The sequence below is a fragment of the Notothenia rossii genome, assembly GCF_949606895.1.
Source record: "Notothenia rossii genome assembly, chromosome: 1".
Taxonomy (NCBI): Eukaryota; Metazoa; Chordata; class Actinopteri; order Perciformes; family Nototheniidae; genus Notothenia; species Notothenia rossii.
In genome coordinates, this window is record NC_136912.1 from 29,775,934 (window position 1) to 29,800,656 (window position 24,723).

A 24,723-nucleotide genomic window follows, 5' to 3' on the forward strand; every position below is an offset into this window, starting at 1 on the left:
GGTTGAGTATAGATTCCATATTTTCTTTATCTTTTAAACCATTATTTGAACCACATTTTAAGTTGACACAGCAGAAATGTGTCGGTTTTATGTTTTATATTGAGAATCTGTATTTGTCAATTGTATTTTTCTATAAATTATTTGCTAGATGTAATATAAATAACATGTTTAAAGCAATCAAAATGTGAAAGGCATAATGAATAGTGCATATCAGGGATATTACATCTAAATAAATTATATATTTCCGGTATTATTTTACTTTTGCTTTTAAATATAAGTTGTAAATGGCTGTTCAAAGGCTGTCAATGGTACATTTATAATTATTTACATAATAAATGTCGTTATTTGGAATGAGGAAAATGTTAAATAATTGTGTGACTGATTAAAAAGTGTAAAAGTCTTTCACTTTTCCTTAATTAGCCTTAATTAACTTGCTGAATAATTTCCAATGTATATATGATATATATGATACAACTACACAAGGTACACAACAGCTGTTCCATTTCAAAACATGTTTATTGGTCATATACAAAATAAAGTAAGCTGTTTATCAACAAACATACAGTATATACATCAATAAATTAAAAGATGCATCAGACCGATGATGAAACATTTAATTTCATGATTACCAATACCTTGTCATCATCACCTCACATATCTACAAATTGCAACAAAAAAAAGAAGTACAATAATTTAGTTGAAGATAAATACTTACAAAGACTGTCACATTTAAAGTATTTTCCCGTATAAAGTACTGTCGTAGAACAATTTATTACACCCCTTACAGAAATATTACAAAACACAGAATTTCCTATTACAAGGGCTTTTTCTGAACAGGCTATGCCATATTCACACAGTCACTACTTTTCTATAGCTTTAAACTGACCATAATATACTTTTAGAAACACAAACATATCCCCATGAATAACCTGTCCAAATGATCACATGGTTTAATGGGGGGAAAAAGCATGAAAGTAGTAAAAATAGAGAGACTGTTACAATGACGAGCAAAACATAGAAATAAGTGAATGTGATGTGAAACTCTGGGTAAGTATTGTAGGCTAGAGGCTTTGCAACTGATAAGGGCAGAGAGTAAGAGAGAGCAGCAGAAGGAAGTACAAAACCAACATTATTATTGATGACAACACCAAACAAACCATCAAAGGAATCCTTGGTTCATTTACTCTCATCGATCGGCATTGGAGGAGGGTGGAAGGGCTTTTAAGGTCAGTAGACAGGAAAACAACTGATTGACTACACACTGTTCGGCCAGGCAGGGAGATAAGGAGTTAATGATTTGCGTCTTCTAGAAGAATCTGAGGTTTTGTAGAAGTGCTGCTGAGTTAACTCGCTGACACTTTGTAAAGAGGGCTGGGATAAATGGAGTGGGGTTTGATCCAATGTGTCTCCACCACTCCTTTCTGCCTCTGTTAAATATTTATAGAAGCAAGTTTAGGAGCTTGGATTTGTAATGAAAGGTCTCTTCATACAGAGGGTATGACCCCTGTACATGCAGAGGGAAATAAGGTCAGCGTTGTCTAACAAGCCCATAAACTCGGTTATGAAAAGCCACCAAGATGCTCTGTCTGATAATCGGCCTATTTGTCATCTGATCGTGTCTGCTGAGTGAACATTCGGGAGAAATATTTCAACCTGACTGTAGGAATACAACAAAGTCCGGAAGACAAAAGTCATGTTTTTCTTGAGTTATTTTAGATTTCTCCTTCTCCTCAAATGGAAGTTGATCAAACCTATATGATGATTTCAATGTTTTCACAGTTGATTAAGTGACATGGTGAAAAAAGCAATGTAAGCCACAACACATAAAAGAGAGACAAACTGGTGCTGGCATTCACAACCACAAATTGATTGATAACCACAGCTATTTAACATGTTACATCACACCTGCTTTTATAAAAGAGACAACTCCACTCAACAGTTACCAATGTGTCACTCCTCCTGGGAGCAGGAGGTCTTTTTCTTGATGATGTTTCATGTCTATTAAACAGCAGCCACCATGTGAACAGATCTTTGCTTACACAGTATGCATCGTTTAAAAACAACAGGAGCATTAATATCATAGTGGGTGTTACGTAGGCTTTCACAGGCACCAGGACGTTTCATCATTCTGTTTCAACTTGACACCGATAAACCCGTAGTGGTTTTCCCCTCTAATGGATACGACTATGACCTCACACACAACACAGGATGAGCCAGAACAAATTCATTACAATTTAAAAAAACAAATAAAAAGTGAAATTACATAGGAAAAAAACTCCATCAGGGAAATATAATAATATTATTCCGAGTACACAAAACAGGACACATTCAAAAATCAATTACAAATAAAGAGCACATACATAAATATGCTGGGTGTGATACCTTTTGCTTGTAGCTGAATACCATGGAGGATATTCCTGTGATAAGACATTTCAATAAAATGACTGAGACATTTTTATTTTGACATTTGTAGTCCTCAAATGTCACGGTTAGCTTTAAATACAGTGTAAAGATGAAAGATAAATAAGATGTTTTAAACACATTTCCCTACCAATGCCTTTGTTCACTGTTCACCTGTTTGATTTGATATTACCGTCGATTCAGACACACATCGCTCATCTTAATAACTGCACAGCAGTAGGCTGGTTAACCACGTTTTCTTCACAGCGGAAAAGGAGCGGTTCAGGACAAAGGCTGGCTGCATGTATGGTCTCTTGTTATATCAGGTCAATTGCTTCTATATTTCGGTAAATTATTTATATCAGGTTTCCATTAGTCTAAATGAAAAAACTTCCAGTTGAGGCAATTGGACTTTGTGAAGTAAACCTAACTCTTTGACAGACAAACCATTAAACAGCAGAATACTTTTTCACTTCATAAAACACCAAATACGTTAACAAATTTTACTTCCCTGACACTTACAGATCAAAACAAAACAGGAACAATATATATACAGAACTATGTCAAATGTACACAGCAAAAACAAGATGTTTTCTCATCACACATTACAAAAATAACCTATTGATGGAGCAGGGGGTGGTGCAGCACAGGCCCATTGTTGAGTTTTACATCGCTATTACTTTACCGGACGACCTGAATACACGATATATCATGAAGCGAGGTTAACCATAACACTTCCTCATCTCATCGGTCAATAACTAGCTTTTAACGCTGCAAGGACCAAAATAAAGCCGCAGACACCCTGTTCATAAATATGTGCTAAATGGACTTGAGATGTACAAATGATGAGTGCAGATTAGGAGCAGATAAACATGGTGTAACACGTCTGTGGTGCAGGAGCTGAGGGAGGACAAAGATCTTCTGATTAGAGAAAGTGGCCTACAGTGTCATCCCCCGCTTTGGCCTGAAATCAAACAAGGATCAAAGTCATATCCATGAAATAGTTATAGTTACCTCGACACATACCTACACAGCACACCAAACGCTAGTTCACGGTTACACACATGTGCCTAGTCACAAGAGAAGAAACAAAGCTATTCAGTAGTTAAGCCACTTTTGGTACAATTGCAAAATAGAGAGATACTGTATATCAAACAGATTTTGTTACACCAATTTTTTTTTTTTTTTTTTTTTACAGGTCGTTACAAACAATGCAAAGATAATTGTCTTTATAAAATTCCAGACTCTACCGTACATAGACACAGATTCTTGGAGTATAGAACACCATGTAAGACTGCTTTTATGGTAAAACTGTGACATGACAACCCATTTGTGTGACTTGAAATTCAGAGAATAAGCATTGCTGGCTGACAGTGAGAAGACTTTGTGGTTCAAAGCGAGAGAAAGCAACATTAACCGCTTTGATTAGAGGCAAGAATGTTGCTGTAGGTGAAATAACCTAGATTTTTGAGTCAGTAGCCAATCAAATTCATAAACACGCAAACCATATTATTAGCATAAAACCGTTTTTTACTCATAACTTTCCAAAAAGCTTGTTCTGTAAAAGAAAATGGCGCGGTTTTGCCAATACTTCTTGTTCTTTTCTTTTTGAAGGAATACTTCTCAAACAAAGTGATACTTTCTATATCAATGACTCGTCCTCTATTACCTTGAGCTCTTGAACTAAATTAGCATACCCCCACAGTGATAAAAGAATCCAAAAATGGAAAAAAGTCCAATTTTATTTCCAAATCATAGTGGCTGCGTTTTTAAAACAGCAACATTATATATAAAAATGTGTTTACAAACTAGCACAACTTGTAAAGTGTAATATAAGTCTAATTTATCCAGTTTTGTGCCCATCATTTCCAAATACATGAATTTACCAAGCATTTTAAGATTGAAAACAATTCCGCATTAATAGTCTCACTCTTGAGCAAGTCCAAATAGTATAGAATAGTAAAGTTTAGCACAGATATATTGGCTTTACTGTTCTAAAATGTGGCCCCAATTTACTTAAAATCACACAAATGTTTATACGATTTTTGATTCTCCATTAATGGTGGGGCTTTCCGAAAAAACTCAAAGATTTGTTCAAGAATCCGTGGTAATGCGGGGTAAGTATTAGATGTTGAAATGGTCATTTTGAGAGTAATATTTAAGTTTATGAACTGCCGAGTCACATAAATGGGTGTTATTGATTTTTATAATATTGCTACTACACAGCTCATACAACAACGCACAGTTAAATGCTGCCACAACCTGATTCCTGATTGGTCAGTGTTTCACATTAAGCACAGGTATATAAACAAACAACTGCATTGAATCTCCATCGTCCTCCCAGAATGCCTCTTTCCTTTGAGTTGATGCATATCATCAGGAGACCAAAGGCACTTGCCCTTCCAATTTTGTTCAACATACTTTTGAGAGACAGAAGACAACTTTATCTTGATTCAGCCCTGGTGTTCAAAAGACCATTTCCCTGAAGATTCCTATAAACTGAGATAAGGTCAGTAACCTTATCTCCTTTCCTCTATAGTATGTTGTGTTTTTTGGTAAATATCAATTGCCTTATCGCCCTTCTTTCTGTTGGATCCAGGAAGTACTGTGTGTAAGAATGGAAACCAGTTGGAATTGAGAAATGGAAGGACAGAGAAACAATAGGTAAGAGAAAGAGAGCTACATAGAAAGTGAAGAGATCGTAGAAAAAAATACAGCTAACTAAATATAGCAATACCAAACACGCGCAACAGAATTTCACAGAATTCCTGATATAACAATTGACGCACAGAGAATACACTTTGGACCTCATGTGAATGACAACACGGTACAAAACAGTAGAAATACAGTTACCACCATTGTGTAATATATATTTTCTCTAGTACTTCTCTTAAAAAGTTCTTGGCTAGGGTGGAGCATGATGGGACTGAAATCAGCAGGTCACGGGTAATCTTGCGTATTCTGTTGGAACTCAGGGTCCCAAGATTTTTTGTGTCAAACTAATCCAACAAACAGAAATACAAAAGCACCATCTTTTTGGCTCTAATACAAATGTTGTGTGTTTGATTATCTTTGTTTGGGTGGCGTAGGCCTGTCACGATATTACGTTACCCAAAAAGGATATAAGGACATGATTGTTTTGCTGACCTAGATTTAATTTTGTTGTGCTTACATGCACGTTTGTTAAGATTCAAATGTAAACAACATGTTAGCCAATATTTGTTCCCGCCCGTAAAAGAACTTCGGCATTGTGCAACACACAGCCTGAGAGTCTATCTGAATCATTCTTTTATTTATTAAGGATATTTAAGTGTTGTTCACTTTCCAATTCCAATGTTTGAATATTAAAGAACATTTTAAATAAAGTAGTTATCACGACATGCCTAGTGTAGCGAATTCAAATGTTCTACATCTTGGTTTGAATGATTTTTCCAAAGTATTTCGGGCATTGACATTCTTAAATGTTTCCCCCGTGGCCTGGTGTAAACCTAATCTCGAATTCTTGGACTTTTCCAGGTTTTCAGTGACCGTAGGAACCCTGTGTATCTGTCCTGTGCTAAATGATCATGCGCCGACCAAAGACTTGCATCTTTAGAGTCTCAACAATCTTCCACTGCTTCCACCCTTTCCTCCAGCTGCACTGATCTGAGCCAGGTGGTGGTGCTGAGGCGATGTGATGGAGAGCGCCCAGCTGTTTGACGTCAGTGCAGGTGGAGGACAGGTGGTCGGCAGATAAGAAGAATGACTGCACCCCCTCATCTATCTTTCCCTCCCTCAAGACCGTGCATCTGTTTTTGACTTTACTATTGTGATCACGCTGGTGGCTGTTGCCATCTTCCCCGGTATGAATGGGCCAATGACTGACGACGCCATGCCTCCCCCTCCTCCTCCCCCCCTCACACCGACCCCCACAGAGGGGCTCCGGGCCACAGTCCTGGCGAAGGTCTGCAACGCCTCGTACTTAGACCTCAGAGCGTCCAGCTCCGCGCGCATGGAAGCGTTCTCATTGGCCAGTTTGTCCACCTCCTGCTGCAGCACGCTCTTCTGCTTCTCCAGCTCCTCCTTCTGGGTGACCCTCTTCACCCGGCAGCTGGCGGCGTAGCCCCGGTTCTTCAGGGTGCGCCGCCGTTGTTTCAGTTGCACGATCTCATCCTTGGTGAGCCCTCTGAGGTGCTGGTTCAGTTCCCGCACTGACATGGTCACCAGCTCGTCGTCCGTGAGGGTTGTGCCATTCTCCCCCGGCTCACGCTTCACCTGGAGCAAGCAGGACGAAAAAAAGGGTCGTGAAACAGAACCACTTCTCAAACATAGAGGATTAATCGTAAAACATATGCAGCCCTTTTACCTTCAAGGCTTTATTTCCTTTGTTAGTCGTCGTCATGCCACAAGTGCCTTGCTCTTCTGAACACACCTACGGAGACAAAAGAGAGTACGAAGCATTAGCATAGAAACACCTAAAAAGCAGTTTGAGTTCTGCGTGTAGCCAGGTAACAGAGTAAAAGCATTAAAAAATAAACATATGGTTCCTTGAGATGAATAAGATTAAACCAAGTGTGAGTCAATACCCACCAGGACCAGTGGAGATACACCAGTTTGATATCTACTGTTGGAGCCCTGTTGTGAGAGCATGTTGCCGTTTCATGCATGCTTGTCACATTGTGAGAGTGAAAGTGACACACAAACCTTTCTTAGAATTTCCCTGACTTCCTGTTCCTGGTGGTTACACCAACAGTGCCCACCACCTGTGTGTTGCTGAACTCTTATTGGTTGGATTTAGGCCAGTAGGAATGAGCGTAAAAAATGAATCGGAAGTGGTGACATTGGTGGGAAGGATCTCAGGGGAAAACCAACAGTTAGAGCCCTAACACGTACAGACACACACAGACACACAGACCATAGTGCCTGTAGTGTAGACAATAGAGAATGTGTAAAGCAGGTATAGACCTACAATTACTTGAGATAAAAATGTAGGTAAACCAGATTAAATGATGTTTACGCGTTAGTACCAAAGGGGAAACAAGAGACAAAGGGATGTAGAGAACACAGTGTGACTCAGACGTCAACAAAGAGGGAGCCTGGAAGTGAAAAGAGATGAGATCAGTCCTCAGTGCGCACAGCTCCACAGATGAGCATCTCCACAAGCTCTCAATGCGATGCTTTGTGTTTGACCGGCTCTCATCTCTCAGACCTGTGTGTGTGTGTGTGTGTGTGTGTGTGTGTGTGTGTGTGTGTGTGTGTGTGTGTGTGTGTGTGTGTGTGTGTGTGTGTGTGTGTGTGTGTGTGTGTGTGTGTGTGTGTGTGTGTGTGTGTGTGTGTGTGTGTGTGTGTGTGTGTGTGTGTGTGTGTGTTCAATAAAGGGCGGCTATTGTTGCTGCTGCTGAGCGATCATCATGAGACCAGTCATGATGAATCAGCAGATTCCTGATCTCACTCTCTCACCCCTTTCCTCCTCTCTCTCTCTCTCTGTCTTTCTCCTATTCTGCCACACACATTTCTTTATTCCCCCTTTACCTCCCAGATTTGACATCATTTAAAACCTTCTAAGTCCTTTTCTAAAAAGCTTAGGGTTTTGCCCAAAGTATAGCTGCAGGCTGAGGAAAGCCTACAGGGCAGGAGGGCGGTCACATTAAGGCTCGGCTTGAATGTGATTGGCTGTCTGACGAACAGAAACACCTGCTTTCAAGCCAAACCTCCACACCTATACTGCTGAATCAGAGTTTTAGTTGAAGCTATTAGCTGATTAAAGACAATCTGTAAGCATTTATACATCAGGGTCTCTTTAAAAAAGTAAGAATTTGGAAATATGTTATATTGCTTCAGTCCTTCAAAAAAATTGAAAAATCTCCTCATTAAGAGGAGTGATGACATGCGACAACCTGTCTATTCCTCTTTCATTCTTATTCTTTTCTGTCACAAGGCAATGCACTGACATGCCACTGAACCTCCCCCACAATGCACCTGTCTGCCTGCCTGTCTGTTAGTGTTTGTGCGAGGCTGCCACAGATCCTACAGTTATAAATAGCTGTACATCACAGAAAAAAAACATACACCTATACAAGTAATCATCATGCACACAGCACGTCAAGTCAGAAATCTGTGCTACACTTTTCCCTACATGGACTTTTGCTATGATAAAGCATTATTCAAAGAATCAGACTTCAAGCACTCCTTCGTAAGTAAGGGTCAGACAATTCATGGAGCTTCTTCTTCTTCTTCTTCTTCTTCTTCAATAACCAAATGTCTTTCATCCTCGTGTTGCGCTGTAGCGTTGCGTTTTGTTGGGATGCAGCCTTCCACAGCTGGAGGTGTATCATCGCACAATAGATGGATCAAAGACGCGAAAACTGAGGGTGGCTGCTGGGGGTGGGGGTGGGGGAGGAACAGAGAGTGGGAGGGGGGGAACAGAGAAGGCTGTTTCCCTGCCAGGCACTGGTTTATTTCCCCTGTGCCCAAACCCCAACCCCCATAACCCGTTCTACATGCAAACAAAAAGCATGCCAGCAAAAAAAAAACACACACACACACACACACACACACACACACACACACACACACACACACACACACACACACACACACACACACACACACACACACACACACACACACACACACACACACACACACACACACACACACACACACACAATCCCCCGCCACCATGCCAGTGGGGCACAATAAAACTCACACGTAAAACGCTTGCCTGCAAGTAGACAAAGTGCAAATGTGTGGTTCTGTTTAAAGTGCGAAAGAATGCTTGATATGTGTGGTATGGAGCTTGCTGTGCATGAATGGTTTTATTCCATACTTGACAAAACATAATTAAAATGTCTTAGATAAAAGCAACTAGCAAATGGAATAACTGCAGGTGATACACTGATTTACTGACTGAGGTAAGAAAGAATGGTGTGTGTGCTATGACAACAACTAATGATTATTCTCGTCATCGATTAATGTATGTCCTTGTGGTCTCTAGAGGAAAGGTCAAGTTCCTTAAGTTGTTTTTCTTTTAATGTATTAAGTTTAATATTGGACAAGATTAAGACAAATGGCATCTGTTCACATTTGAGAAGTTTGGGGATATTTCATCAAGGTTACACGACAAACCTGACCTACACAGCAGTAAACTGTGTGTTTCTCTGTGTGTGTGTGTGTGTGTGTGTGTGTGTGTGTGTGTGTGTGTGTGTGTGTGTGTGTGTGTGTGCGTGTGTGTGTTTCTGTGTGTGTGTGTGTGTGTGTGTGTGTGTGTGTGTGTGTGTGTGTGTGTGTGTGTGTGTGTGTGTGTGTTTCTCTGTGTGTGTTTCTGTGTGTGTGTGTGTGTGTTTCTCTGTGTGTGTTTCTGTGTGTGTGTGTGTGTGTGTGTGTGTGTGTGTGTGTGTGTGTGTGTGTGTGTGTGTGTGTGTGTGTGTGTGTGTGTGTGTGTGTGTGTGTGTGTGTGTGTGTGTGTGTGTGTGTGTGTGTGTGTGTGTGTGTGTGTGTGCGCGCGCGCGTTGTCAGAGAGCTGAGGCCATGTGTAAGTCATCCAGGTTAAGGATCATCTGCTGAGCAAAGACATCGCCATTCATCTTGGGCGTACACACACACAAACACACACACACACACAGACATACCCACAGAGTAACACAAGGTGCCAGAGGTGTCCTTCCCATAATGCTTGCGGGGTGGTCGCTGCGGTGTGGTCAATGCCACAGCCACTGTTGCTACAACACACAGCTTTTTTGCTGTGGCAGGCTGTATTTTTATGGAGCAACCCACAGAACGCTGACAACTCGAGAGCAGAGCTGCTTACAGTTACAGTGGACACACACACACACACACACACACACACACACACACACACACACACACACACACACACACACACACACACACACACACACACACACACACACACACACACACACAGGATGGGACATGGGGACCGGGATGGAAGAAGAGATAAGAAGTGATGGAGACGAGTAATATAAAAGCTAGAGGAGGAGAAAGCGGGGGGAAAAGAAGGTGAGGAGCTGGTGGGATAGCAAGGTGAAGACTAGGTAAGAAAGGAGAAGGAGGGGGGGTTGCTGGTGGAAGGAGGGGGCGGAGGACTGAAAAGAATGCTGACGTCCTCCAGAGCTGATTAGCGTTACAGCGGAGACATCACACCCACAGCCCAGAAAAATGCTGAGTATGAGGACGGGGTGGGGGGTGCAAATGACAAGGGAGAAAGAAGAGAAGGAAAAGAGAGAGGCAAGTGAGGAGGAGGAGGAGGAGGAGGAGGAGGAGGAGGAGGAGGAGGAGGGGGGGACAGCGATGGGGATAGAGGGAGTAACGCCAATGAGGAGGAACAGGACGGGGAGGGGGGGCAGAGAAGGAGGAAGAAGAGGGGGTGGGAAAGTGTTTGGGTGAAAATGCATCCTCAACACATTTGTAAGAGCTTAGCTGTTGGGTACAGAAGGGGGGGTGTAGGGGGAGAAATAGAGAAAGAGAGAGAGAGAGAGGAGGGAGAGGATTGGGGTCGGTGAAAAAACCCTGAACTCAGCAACGACCACGACTAACATCTCCAATTAGAAAAGTTTGGAGGCTGATCCAGGGCAATGAAACTACCACACACACACACACACACACACACACACACACACACACACACACACACACACACACACACACACACACACACACACACACACACACACACACACACACACACACACACACACACACACACACACACACACACACACACACACACACACACACACACACACACACACACACACACACACACCTCTCCTGACTAATCAAGTCCTAGAGGAAAGGCAGGAGGTGAACACAGAGATCATGGGGGTTCACAAAGAGATTAAAAGTGCACAAGACGTAGAGCAACCACTCGTCTCTCTTCAGAACAGCGTGAGGAGATGTGTGTGTGTTGCCGTGCGTCTGCTGGCTTCAGACTGAGCTCTAATTAATCTCGTTTGAGACAACCTTTCGCCACTACCACCACACAGAGAAGATTTTCTTAGAAAGAGGCTTCCTACGTAAAGCTGGTGGCATGCACTCACACACAGCGGAAAATAAATAGCCAGATTAGACGCTCCAAAAGCGACCCGGTGTGTTTGTGTGTGTGGGTGGGTGTACATAAGCATAAACAAGGGAGCACACAGACAATGATCAAGAATAGACTGTAGAGTCACAAGTCACTTGTGATGCAGTGGCAAGTTTGTCTTTATTGAATAATCCCAACATAACAACAGCCTTAACGGCGAGCACAAAGGACGGCGGCCGCGAGAGGACCTGGTGGAAAGACACAAGAGAGCCAAGTGTAGGGACCCTGAATGAAAAGCTCAGTGCACCACAACACTCCTGGCTCCGGCCCACCATGTCTCTGTGATAAAAAAAGATCATTGATCTAGGGAGGGTCGAGGGTATTGAGGGAGTTGGTGAATAATTAACCACGAGCACTGTGAGCAGGCTAATTGAGAATCAGGAATCAGATCAGCGATAATGGCAACATGTGCATATGGGGCTCTCAGCAGAGGTATACAGGGCCATGGAGAGGGGGTGGATAAAAGGCACCCCAGTTTGAGCCGGGGTGTGTGTGGAGAAAGGAGCAGGAGGCAATTAACTGGGAGGAGGTATGCTGAGCGTGAAATAAGCATGATAACACAGACAGAGGGGAGCCAGGGAGAAAACACAAGGAAAGGGGACGAAAAGGGACCCTAATATGCATATTATAATATATGCAGAGGGAAGAGCGATCACTTCCACACCTTCTGAGAGTTCAAAAAGGGTATTGTGTGTGTGTGCGCGGTGGTGAAGTGCGCGCGAGACGTGTTGTTGCAAGTGTGTTATTAAAGGCGAGAAAAAGTCCTGGCGTCGACACGTTTTTCCCATTCCAGGTAGTAAGTCGGAGTGTGATGACACATTTCCCAACACAAGCAAAAAAAACTGCACTGTCAGGCAATTGAGCTCTCTGGCTCCTTTTTTTCAAAAGGGCTTTTTTTTGTAAGAGGAGGGAAAGCTTGAGTCGATGGTTAAGTTGGTTCTCTCTTTCTGTGTGTGGATAACAGGGAGACAGCAATAAGCTAAACCATATGTTACGTTTATTTCCCCCAAGGCGCTGTACGGGGTGGTACAAGTCAGCAATACTGACTCGAGGAGAGTAAGGGAACGTTTCAGTACAAAGCGAGAAATATGATCAGAAACAATGATTTAAGAGCAGAAACAAACAAGAGGACATGTGTGTGTAAGTAGCTCCCGGAGAGTCATGGAGAGCCGTGGCCTTTTGCACTGGGACATTATTTGGTACCATTCTAATGTCTCACATTTGCTTCCACTTCAAGATGGTATGACAGGCATCATGGCTCACCGAAATACACTCACTGTAGTATGTGGCTACATGCACCTCCTACTGTTGCCATTCCAAGTATGACAACACATCTCCTTGTAGCACATATGAGAAGATCATACATAAAGCCTAATGGTCCATACTTTCAAACTACATGTTTATGCATAACATGTCAATTCACTTATGCTGAAGAAAGAAGCACAGGATAAAAAAAGAAATGCTACAAATTTGAAGTTGTACTTTTTCCCTCGTCTTCTCCAAGAAACTTTTTTTGGGTATGCATAGTACATGTGCGTCATCCAAATGTATTACTATTTGTAATCTTACTTAACAATATATTGCACGGTTTCCAGTACGAAGGACAACAGAAATCAAACTCGTCTTCTACCGGTTTCGTCTTTCAGCTTTGTCAGCTCTAGAGCTATCAGGATAAGTTAATAAACTGATGAGTTAGTCGATACAGAAATACATCCAAAGCACATTTGACATACCCTCTATCTTGTCAGAGAGTCGGACGATCATGAATTGGTCTTACATTTGAACCTTTCCAAGTTTTTTCAGTGATAGTGAAGTAAATACAGTGGGGCAAAAAAGTATTTAGTCAGCCACCAATTGTTCAAGTTCTCCCACTTAAAAAGATGAGAGGCCTGTAATTTTCATCCTAGGTATACCTTAACTATAGGCGCATTCACACCGCAGTACTTTTCCCACAAAGGTTCATGATAACTTAGTTCATCAGAACTCTTTAGTTCTGATTAACTAAGTACAGATCGCGTTCACACCGGAATAAGTCCCTGGGGGTGGATTAGGCAAATGAAGCCGCTGACGTCACTTCTTCTTCTTCTGCTTTGGGTTTACTGGCAGGCCGCAAACAACTTCACGGCGTATACTGCCGCCCAAAATCCCCGGCCGGAAGTCCCCGGTTGTTGGGGACTGGCTTCAGTAGAAGCTGCTGGGACTCCCAGCAGCTTCTACTGAAGCCTTCCGAGTAAATCGCCAGAACGCCGACACTTCCTCATCTCCACCGCTCCCATTTTTTATTTTGTGTTGCCATAAGTTAGTCTCTCTGCGTTTCTGCGCTGGGCTAATGCTAATGCTAATAAAATGGTGGCTTCACAACACTTTTTTTGAGTTTTACGGGGCGTGGTTTGCAATCCGCCCAGCCAATCAGAAATATAGCTCTTTTCTCCCAAGAGAGCCGCACGAGAGTCCCTGCTCTCTAGAAGGGACGGAAAAGGGGGTAAAAGGGTTTTCATGAACTAATTTTAGTTCCGGCTCTTTTTGGTGTGAACGCGACATTTCGGAACTATATCGGAACTAAAGTGGGAAAAGTACTCCGGTGTGAAAGCGGCTTATGAGAGACAAAATGAGAAAAAAAAAAAATCCAGAAAATCACATTGTCTTATTTTTAAAGAATTGTTTTGCAAATTATGGTGGAAAATAAGTATTTGGTCAATTAAAAAAGTTAATCTCAATACTTTGTTATTTACCCTTTGTTAGCAATGACAGAGGTCAAACGTTTTCTGTAAGTCTTCACAAGGTTTTCACACACTGTTGCTGGTATTTTAACCCATTCCTCCATGCAGATCTCCTCTAGAGCAGTGATGTTTTGGGGCTGTCGCTGGGCAACACGGACTTTCAACTCCCTCCAAAGATTTTCTATGGGGTTGAGATCTGGAGACTGGCTGGGCCACTCCAGGACCTTGAAATGCTTCTTACGAAGCCACTCCTTCGTTGCCCGGGCGGTGTGTTTGGGATCATTGACATGCTGAAAGACCCAGCCACGTTTCATCTTCAATGCCCTTGCTGATGGAAGGAGGTTGTCACTCAAAATCTCACGATACATGGCCCCATTCATTCTTTCCTTTACACAGATCAGTCGTCCTGGTCCCTTTGCAGAAAAACAGCCCCAAAGCATGATGTTTCCACCCCCATGTTTCACAGTAGGTATGGTGTTCTTTGGATGCAACTCAGCATTCTTTCTCCTCCAAACACGTCTAGTTGAGTTTTTACCAAAAAGTTCTATTTTGGTTTCATCTGACCATATGACAGACATTCTCCCAATCCTCTTCTGGATCATCTAAATGCTCTCTAGCAAACTTCAGACGGGCCTGGACATGTACTGGCTTAAGCAGGGGGACACGTCTGGCACTGCAGGATTTGAGTCCCTAGCGGCGTAGTGTGTTACCGTGTGGTTCTGGGATTTTTGCTCACCGTTCTTGTGATCATTTGACCCCACGGGGTGAGATCTTGCGTGGAGCCCCAGATCGAGGGAGATTATCAGTGGTCTTGTATGTCTTCCATTTTCTAATAATTGCTCCCACAGTTGATTTCTTCACACCAAGCTGCTTACCTATTGCAGATTCAGTCTTCCCAGCCTGGTGCAGGTCTACAATTTTGTTTCTGGTGTCCTTTGACAGCTCTTTGGTCTTGGCCATAGTGGAGTTTTGAGTGTGACTGTTTGAGGTTGTGGACAGGTGTCTTTTATACTGATAACGAGTTCAAACAGGTGCCATTAATACAGTTAACAAGTGGAGGACAGAGGAGGCTCTAAAAGAAGAAGTTACAGGTCTGTGAGAGCCAGAAATCTTGTTTGTTTGTAGGTGACCAAATACTTATTTTCCAGCATAATTTGCAAATAAATGTGATTTTCTGGATTTTTTTTTCTCATTTTGTCTCATAGTTGAGGTATACCTAGGGTACCTCTCGTCTTTTTAAGTGGGAGAACTTGTACAATTGGTGGCTGACTAAATACTTTTTTGCCCCACTGTATGTTGTGAGTTGTGAATTGTCAGTGGGACAAAACAAGACATTTGAATATGTTTGGCATTTCATTTGATTGAATCCCCAAATGTCAGCCTTATCTACAAAGGGTCATAAAAGGCAGATAAAAAAGGCTCCTAAAAACATTTTCAGGTGTCAACACAAGAAATATTAAAGGTTAAGTTTAATGGTTAAAAGTTCACACACACACACACACACACACACACACACACACACACACACACACACACACACACACACACACACACACACACACACACACACACACACACACACACACACACACACACACACACACACACACACACCTTTCTTCCATCTCTTTGCTGTTTGGCTTCAATCCACTCTGTGTGTTTTGTTATTAAAAAAGGTTCAGAAATCATAGCACAATTCTTCGATCGTCACGCTGCAGTTAAAAAAATGCGGCAATTTGGCGCATAGAGATGATGCAACTGGTAGACAACCACTAGTAGGGATACTCCTGTTACCAGGGCCTTGCATCTCCACGACTTCATTCTCAATATATCTCAACACTGCATGCAAAACAGAACCATTGCTCTGCTCCGAGTGTGTCTATGTGTGTGTGAGTGTTTAACGGGAGCCTGCTCAGAAAGCTCCAAAATAAACCAGAAGGTCCTCAGAGGGCTACCACGAGCACCTGACTCAAAAAGAGCTGAGTGATTATTGACACAGAAAAGCGGCTTTGTAGTATTAGTGTTTAAACTCATTCTAGGACAGAGGAATTGATCAGTCATTTGAGACACTTCATCTGAATGTAAACGCGTTTCCATTTCCTGATCCCTTTAACGTGTTGTGTGTGTGTGGCAGGGTTTATCTGGGTTTCATTTTTCGGCTCTCAGTACGGTAATGTAAATAAGGAGCGGAGACACTTGTGGAGTGAGAGTGAGTGTAAACACACACACACTCAAAACAACACAAGGACACACTCACACAGAAGCAGGAAAAACAGTGGAGCACAGCAATGATTATGCACCAGATCTGCTTACACCATATTTCATCATTACTGTGGAGAAAAAACACTCGACTATTGATCTGCCTCACTGCTTCCTTTACTCTCTGTCTCCCTCCCTCTCCCCCCCTCCCTCACCCACTCTGTCTTTTGTTCCCGCTTTTACTTATCTCTCTGTCTTTGCTTCTCTCCAACTCTCGGACATGTGCAAACATAACAAGACTTCTTCTGAAGTGGATCCCAGTAGTACACAAGATCTCACACACACACACACACACACACACACACACACACACACACACACACACACACACACACACACACACACACACACACACACACACACACACACACACACACACACACACACACACACACACACACACACACACACACACACACACACACACACACACACACACACACACACACACACACACACACACACACACACACACACACACACACACACACACACACACACACACTAATGCAATAGAGTATGATTGCCCTGCAATAAAGGGCGGCTTCCTGTGGACTTTTTCTTGAATGATTTCCCAGTGGAGGATTGACAGCAGAACGACCAGAGCACCTTACGATATAATGCTTTCTATTCAGACCATATTAACTACCTCAAATGATACAGAGTAGGAAAAACTGCTGGAATATTTGTTTATCCTCAATTTTCCTGGGAGCCGTTAACATTTTTCCTACTGTAAGAAAGTGATTTCAATGTTGTACAGCTGCTCCGACAACATTAAACATTCATGCTTTTTAGATGTTTACACTTTTTTTTTTTTAGTTTGCAGATTTGAATTTTATTTAAAGCAAGCTATCAAATAAAATCTTGTTTTGGTGAATGCATCAGTAGGTACAAGGCGTTGCTTAGCTACATACAGAGGTGAACATTATTAGCTTCACTCAAGGGTAACATTTACACTAAGGTCATGATGCTTTACTGCATGTTTGGAAGTGTTCATTCCTTGTAAACTTCTTCTAAAACTAGAGCTGAGACAATTCATATTGGTCAGTAATCTCTGTTTCCAGTTTCTCAGATGAGAAGATTTGCTGTTGTTTTTGTTATATATTATTCTAGACCAAATACTTAGACTTTAGGGGGATTTGTGTGTGTGTGTGTGTGTGTGTGTGTGTGGGGGGGGGGGGGGGGGGGGGAGGAGATGGTCAAACAAAACAAGACTTTTCAGTGACTGCCTTTGATGATTACCATTTTTGAAAATGGCATACGATTAATCAAGTAATCAAAAGAAATCTTCAGATTCATAATGATGAGCAAAAGATAAAACAAAACAGACAATAAGGTATTATTCCAACCCATGTCTTTGGCATACTGCTTTACTATGAATGCCCAAATAAGCTCTAAAGAAGAGGGGAATAATTGATTGTCCTAAAACATTACAAAATAAAACACAAGCTTATTTAAACGTAAATTATATTCAGTTCACTATAATAAGAGAGTAAGCACATATTCACGTTTAAATAAATGACATTCAAGCATGTTTTGCTAAAAGAAATAAAAATGGATTTACAATGGCTGCCTATTATTTAACTTATTGATTAACCAACTAACTGTTTCAGCTCTCTGCACACGTGCATCACTTCCTCTCAGTGGGACACAATGATCAGACGCTGCTGTCCCATCTTTCCTTCCTCACATACCTAGAGGAGGTTTTACACAGTGTTACATCAACTTGAACCCTGCACAGTTTATAAGGACTCGCACACAAACAAACACACACACACACACAAAACGGAGATGTTCCACTCATTACTTATAGGACTTACTCCTGAAGAGAGAGGCTTCAAGTCAGACTTTGTTGAAAAGGATGAAAAGGAATCAAGTGCCAAGTGCAAAGTGTTGTAAGAGCCAACTGATAGGATCACTTCTCATTGCTACATCTTCGCTCTACATCTTGCAAATACAGCTAGGAACTCTCTCAAACACACACTGTTGTTAACCTTGGTGCACACACAGCCCCTTAAGCAACTAGACATCAGCGTCTTATAGGAGTGTTAAACCTCCTGCTCTCACACACACATGGCAACGCAGAAAAACTAGCTGTGGTAAGTAACAAGTGAAAACGCCATCTGTCAAGCGAGAGCGCATTTGCTTCGCCTCAGCATTTTCAGGGGAATGCCTTGAAGACAAAAAGGTCCTTGTTCTCAATCTCTCCGCAAATCCCATCTCTCATTCTTCCTCCCTCTCCCTTCATCCCCCCTTGCTCTGCGCGCCATGCCGCTCCGCCACCATCAGCAAAGTTGCACACATAAGCATTGGTCAGCGTTCAATTACCGTGAACACCAGGGAAGGATGGGGAAAGTACTTGACAGAGAAATGCACTTCAAGCACTGATTAAATACTGATACCAAGTATAACAAAAGTTTAGCCCCTTGGTTGTGTGTGTGTGTGTGTGTGTGTGTGTGTGTGTGTGTGTGTGTGTGTGTGTGTGTGTGTGTGTGTGTGTGTGTGTAATGAAAAAAAGGAAAAGGGGGAAAAGGGGGGAAATGTGTGTGTGAGAAAAACAGTAGGGGGGGGGTTGCTCTTCTCTCCAATACTGATACAACTGTTTCATCATTATGACCCTCTATTACAGTACTTGCCAACTTGCTTACTACATACTTTTGATACACTCCACAGAGTGCTGACTCGAACTAAAGCTGCTGAAATTGAGTCATTAGGGGGTGAAGTTTCTGTTTTTCTTGGGCCCACAGAGCTTCCCGATTACTCTTCAGTGTTTAAGAGTTGCAATGCTCATCGGTTGCTACGAGGCAGAAGATAATGGCCCATCTTCAAGAGATCAATCACAGGATATTCTGTTTTGGGCATTAGAGTTCAATGAGGTGCTTTCTTTTTTTAGCCACAGTCAATGTACCACATTAATTCACGATTGCCTTCAAGCTGGCATTTGTTTTTGTCCAAATGTATTTTGTGTATATATCAGTGATGCAAACACAGGTATAGTGAAAAAAGAGAGAACTATTCGAAGCAGAAAAAAACAGCGTAATATACCATCTGACAATGACAGATTTTTCTTTTTGGATATTTTACAAATCACTCCCCTTTCAAACTCTATTCTTGTTATTTTTAACAACTTTTTTTTGTTACTGTCATATAGTATTTTATACCTATTAATAATTGAGTCTCTCATGTCTCATTAATAACTATAATGATCATATCAAGCTGTGCCTTAACCTCACTGAGCTGAGGTTATTTGAGCCTCTCAGGAGAGAGCTCTCTTCCACCTGGTTGTAGAAAAGCTCTTTAAATTCGTTAGCATAGCTAGCTAACCAGATGCTAATAACAACAGATCGCCACTGTGCTTACAACTAAAGACAGAGCCTCGCAAACACTGTGGCATGTGTACGGCTCCTTATAGGTACTGCAATATTTGAAGAGCTGGAGCGGCGTTCCGATGCACTCCGTTACTCTTTTCAGACGAGACATAACCACGTGAAGACCTATGGTGAAGACACGTTACGCTCGTGTTGTGTTCAATGAACCTGTCCTTGGCCAGGAAAAACAGGCACTCGCTTGTTTAATTATTTTGCGATCTAGATGTCGTCTTCTTTTTTGAAGTGAGAAGTTGCCCTTCCGTCAGTCGGACGGACGGACTGACGGACCCCCCCCAAAACGAAAACTCTTCGGTTCTTCACGAATTACACAAGTCACCCAAATCAGCGTTAAAAAAGCGGGAGGCGCCGAAAAGCGACTAATTTGCATCACTGATATATACACAACACTAATTTTAGATTTGTATACTTTCCTTTAAAAGATAAGGGAGTTCACTGCAAGGACGGTAGTATCTTTGTTTGATGGAAGACATTTTTGAAATACCAAAAGTAAAAACTGGTTAATAAAGCATTTACATCATGTTGTACACACTGTAAAGTCCACTGAGACAAATGTAACATTTGTGATATTGGGCTATATATAAATAAACATTGATTGATTGTTTATCTGCAAATTACTTCTATTTGCCTTATATCCACTTTGACTGTAAATGTGTTTGAACCCACTCAATAACCAAACCACACTGAAAAAGAACACATTTAGCACATTTTAAACAAATATTCCGCAGCCCACTCAGGCTGTAATTATCCCATTAACACGTCAACATCCTCCATGACCGGGCCTATTTATTTCACAGCCAACCCCCCAATATAAACCGAGCGCTTCCTTCCCTCGCGCCAGACCTTTGTCCGCCCGCGCGCCTGCCGCCGGTGCCATGTTGCCATGGCTCCCTCATGCCTCCGCTCAGCTCGCTCAAACGTTGAGAAATCAACGTTGTGATGAGTCAGCATCTCTGTCGCGAGCTCAGCCGGTGTACAACCGGTCACGCCAGGAGACAGACCGACAGCACAAGACACGTAAACGTGTAAAATATGATGTTAATGGAGACATGATCAGCAGGCCTGTCGTGTAGAGCAGCGTCTGACACAAAGCAAATGTCAAAACAGTCTCTGGAGCAGCGCTCTCACTAGCGGCTACACCTAGTAGCTAACCTCCGGACGACTGACAGCTATAAATACGATGACAGCAGCCGGGTGTCTATTGTTGTCTTACACATTTCACTTCTATCGCCAACTTAGCAAAGCAGAGTCAACCAAAACGTAACCACGAGAGTCCGTAAAACCGCTCGCAAAACAAACTATAAACCTAGCACATTCATTTACATTTAAAATGACTGCACATCTTACCTGCAAAGAAGCAACAGACGTGTCCGCGTGTGAAGCGACAGCAGCGGGAGGCTCCAGCTTGTGTCCGCCGCTGCCGCTTCAGCACCCCGAAGAGAGGACAGTCGCACAAGCTAATGTGTGGTTTTCGAAGGGTCACGCTGCTTAAATTGTAACACTACATTAAGATGTTTTCCCCTAGCTCTATATTTGTTCACCTTTCTAAATCTTTTGGCATTTAGTAGACACAAAACAAGGGAATCCCCAGACGTACCATCGGCACAGAAAAAGCCGAGCTGCTCTCGAACTCCCCGCAGGAGCTCTAATTCCGACACATGGCTCCTGTTTAAGCTTGACAGCCGCACGCGGCTTACACCCTTTGTCTTTGTTATTGTGATATCGCCGGTCGGTGGTGTCGCCGGGGCTGTTCACTCGACCCGACCCGGTCTCGGAACAGCATGTGCGGGTCTGGATGACGCCTAGGTCGTGATGATTCAGCACTACCAGACCGCTGCTGCCCTTTAAACAGCAGCTGCTGTGAGTTCGGCAGAGTGAAGCGGCAGCGGCGAACACCGGGACGAGCGGCAACACAAGCGCATCGAACACCGTACGGCAGCTGCGGCGGCCGTGCACACTCAGCAAAACAACACCGCTATATTCAGCACTTTTTAAGGAATTTCACTTTTGATTGCGACAAAGCTGACTCACCAGAAGTCAAACCGGCGCCTTTCGCCCACCGCACCTTCGAGGGTTGGGGTTCGCCGATGGCTCGCCTCGTCGACCCGGTGTGGAGAGAGACAGTTGGAGAAATGTTTTTTCCGCTCACGCCTTCTCCCAGGTCTACATATATCCACTCCTTCCTCGCTTGTTTTAGTCTATGGTCGGAGGCGCCAGACGTCAAATGATGTTTGGATCACATGGTTTCATTCATGAAGGATCTACGCAACCCGCATTTAAAGAGACATGAGACACTACTACTGTGTGATGGACTGTTGTTAGTGTGGAAAGAGTGACACGACAGCCCCACCTCTGTGCATATTTCTAAACTTAGAGCTAACATTTGAAGTAGCCTACTGAGTGGCTCCAATAGTACAGAGTCATGGAATCAAAAAGAAAACAAATGGTGTCACTTTTTTAAATTAAAAAGGTGTTGAGACTTTTTCAATTGTTTGAGTTACAAATAAAACCAGAGTTGAAGATAATGTTAATCTTTACCTTTTTACCGGTAATTTTTATAAATAAAAAAGCTATCTAATCGGATGAAATGCCACAACTGAAATACATCGAGGCATATCAACACAGAAATATAGTGTTAGTATTGAGAAATATATCATACATGTTTTTTAGCCGATGACAGGCCACCAGTTAAAGACAACATCTAACTGGCATGGAGATTCATATCACTCTGCATACTTCCTTTTAAAAAAGTACATTACCTGGCAATTTAAAAAATGATGAGCTAAGTAAAGAGAACACATCTTTTACCTTCACAAAAAATTTACAATGGATGTTTACCATTTCTGTTGAGGCGACGATGTAAACAAACCCACGTTTCCGATCTCTCTTTGGTTCAGAAGCAAACTGAAAACCTCTATAAAGTGATCATACTTCATTTACAGTGCAATTTAAAAGCAACACTATTAGGACTGATGTAAATCAGTTTATCAATAATACATTTCCATTTCTGAGGAACTAATGACTTTCAATGCAAGACAAGAAAGCACTCAACCAATATCAGCAATCTATTTCTGGATAATGCATCTGAGTTTATGAAAAACAGCCTGTATTACATATTCAATGACTGGTACCTCCACTCTGTCTTTGCAGAGTAAATCTCTTTGCCAGGATGCTAAAACTGATGCTATATTTTCAAATACAACTCGCATTTGGTGGGGGGTTTTCTCCCCAAAAGCCTATATTTAGCCCAAATGTAATCATATTAGGGTGAGCTTGGAATTTGGAAATTACAGGATTAGCAGTTTTAATTGAGAAGAGCCCCAGTCTTTTAAAAGCAAGGTTCAGATTGTAAATACAAATATTATGACAAATGTATTATTATGGATTAGGCTACCCAATGGTAAATAAAGCAGTGAGAGTTAACCACACATTTACCTGCTTACAAATGAATGCATCAATCATTCTGCATAATGAGCATTTTCAACCTAGTCCGTCACAGAAGCCTCATCCACTGGAAGACTCTTGATGTGTCAAACTGTCACAAACACAGAGGCATTGGTGGAAAGTAATATGTACATTTTTTAAGTACTTTTGAGTAAGTTGGGGACTAAATTATGGTTGTACTTATTGTAATTTTACTCAACAGCTATCCAAGTAATAATATATATTAATTTTATAAAACATAACATGCCCAACAAATATGTGAAAAGTGGATCACTTTGACAAGATGCAACAATAAAATGCTTTCTTTTATGTAAATAGATCAGTGATAATAATCCAAAAGTATTTTAAAATAGGTTATCAATAAGATAATATTACAAGTATAGTATAGCATACTTATATTGATGCATTCACCTGAGTAAAATATCTTAATATGAGAGGTACAATATTGACCCACTCACTCCTACACAGTGCATGTCTGACTCCTGGATAAGAATTAGGACCGTACTGTGTGTCCTCTGTGATGTCGCCCACACTGCACGTTGGCATGAGGGGAAGCCCATACTGCACATTCACCCACTGTGTGGTAACGTTCAGAGCTTCCTCTTTCTGTGACCGTTTCACCTGACAGCTGCACAAAGCTGATACTTTATCAGCCCGAAAATCTTATCTGTGCTTGGGTCACAAACACACACACACACAACTGGTGCACAAAAAGGTGAAACAGAGAAATGCTGAACACTAAGTGCATACTAAAATCTCTTTCTTAGCCTGTCTCTTAGTTTTTGAGGGGATTAGTGGAGATGGAGGAGAAAAAAAAGAAAAAACATTCCTTCCATCTTTTTACTCATCTTGCTTTTTGGCACTCCCCCTGGCCACAATGTGATATCCAAACAACCATGTTACTGCAAAGGTCAGTGAGTACATTGATTGAATGGAGATGACAGGTAGCATCTGGTCTACCTGTGGCTAGAAACCCCATGGTGGGTTGGAGCACACACACATACAGACACACACATACAGTCCACGCTTTCCACTCAGGATTATCAGCCATTGAACTGCCATCTTAGACCCTCTGCCGGTGTTGGGATGATTGACACGGAGCACATCCTCTTCACCTAAGGCGGGGGAGAGTTGTTCAAAGCTGCCGGACCGACAGAAGGTAACAGAAGTCTAATAATGAGAGGCAAATGGAAGTCTCTCCAGGAATGGCTAATCTTAACGGACAGAGGCAGGAGCAGGCGGGGAATAACCTTTCACAATAAAAGGGGGATTACCGAGACACTTCAGTGGCGGAGGAAAAACCTTTGCACGCACAAATAAACATCCCGAGTGCGGTAAGCGCATGCGGGGCGCAATTTAATCAAAGGACACTGGTGTGTGTAGTTAAAGGAACATAAACTTAATCCTACAACAGCTACAAATTGTTCAA

General features: G+C 42.2%; 1 protein-coding gene across 4 annotated transcripts; it reads right to left on the reverse strand.

Moving 5' to 3' along the window:
* Positions 1-497: 497 nt before the first annotated feature.
* Positions 498-22,237, reverse strand: mafgb (v-maf avian musculoaponeurotic fibrosarcoma oncogene homolog Gb). 4 transcript variants are annotated; one of them, XM_079671045.1, is made up of 3 exons: positions 21,882-22,237; positions 6,746-6,811; positions 498-6,654 (listed from the first exon to the last, which is right to left on the reverse strand). In XM_079671045.1, the coding sequence occupies exons 2-3, from the start codon at positions 6,779-6,781 to the stop codon at positions 6,175-6,177; spliced, it is 516 nt and encodes a 171-aa protein (XP_079527171.1). In that variant the 5' UTR covers positions 6,782-6,811; positions 21,882-22,237; the 3' UTR covers positions 498-6,174. The 4 variants fall into 4 exon arrangements, with proteins under 4 accessions (XP_079527171.1, XP_079527172.1, XP_079527173.1 ...); XM_079671046.1 differs by lacking the exon at positions 21,882-22,237 and adding an exon at positions 21,198-21,866; XM_079671047.1 differs by lacking the exon at positions 21,882-22,237 and adding an exon at positions 6,966-7,643.
* Between the last annotated feature and the right edge of the window lie 2,486 nt (positions 22,238-24,723).

Coding starts and splice junctions, on each gene's coding strand:
- mafgb (XM_079671047.1), bottom strand. CDS start 7,046: ATGCATGAAACGGCAACATGCTCTCACAACAGGGCTCCAACAGTAGAT. Junction 6,812..6,965: donor ATCTCCACTGGTCCTGGTGG/GTATTGACTCAC, acceptor TTGTCTCCGTAG/GTGTGTTCAGAAGAGCAAGG. Junction 6,655..6,745: donor AAGGAAATAAAGCCTTGAAG/GTAAAAGGGCTG, acceptor TGCTTGCTCCAG/GTGAAGCGTGAGCCGGGGGA.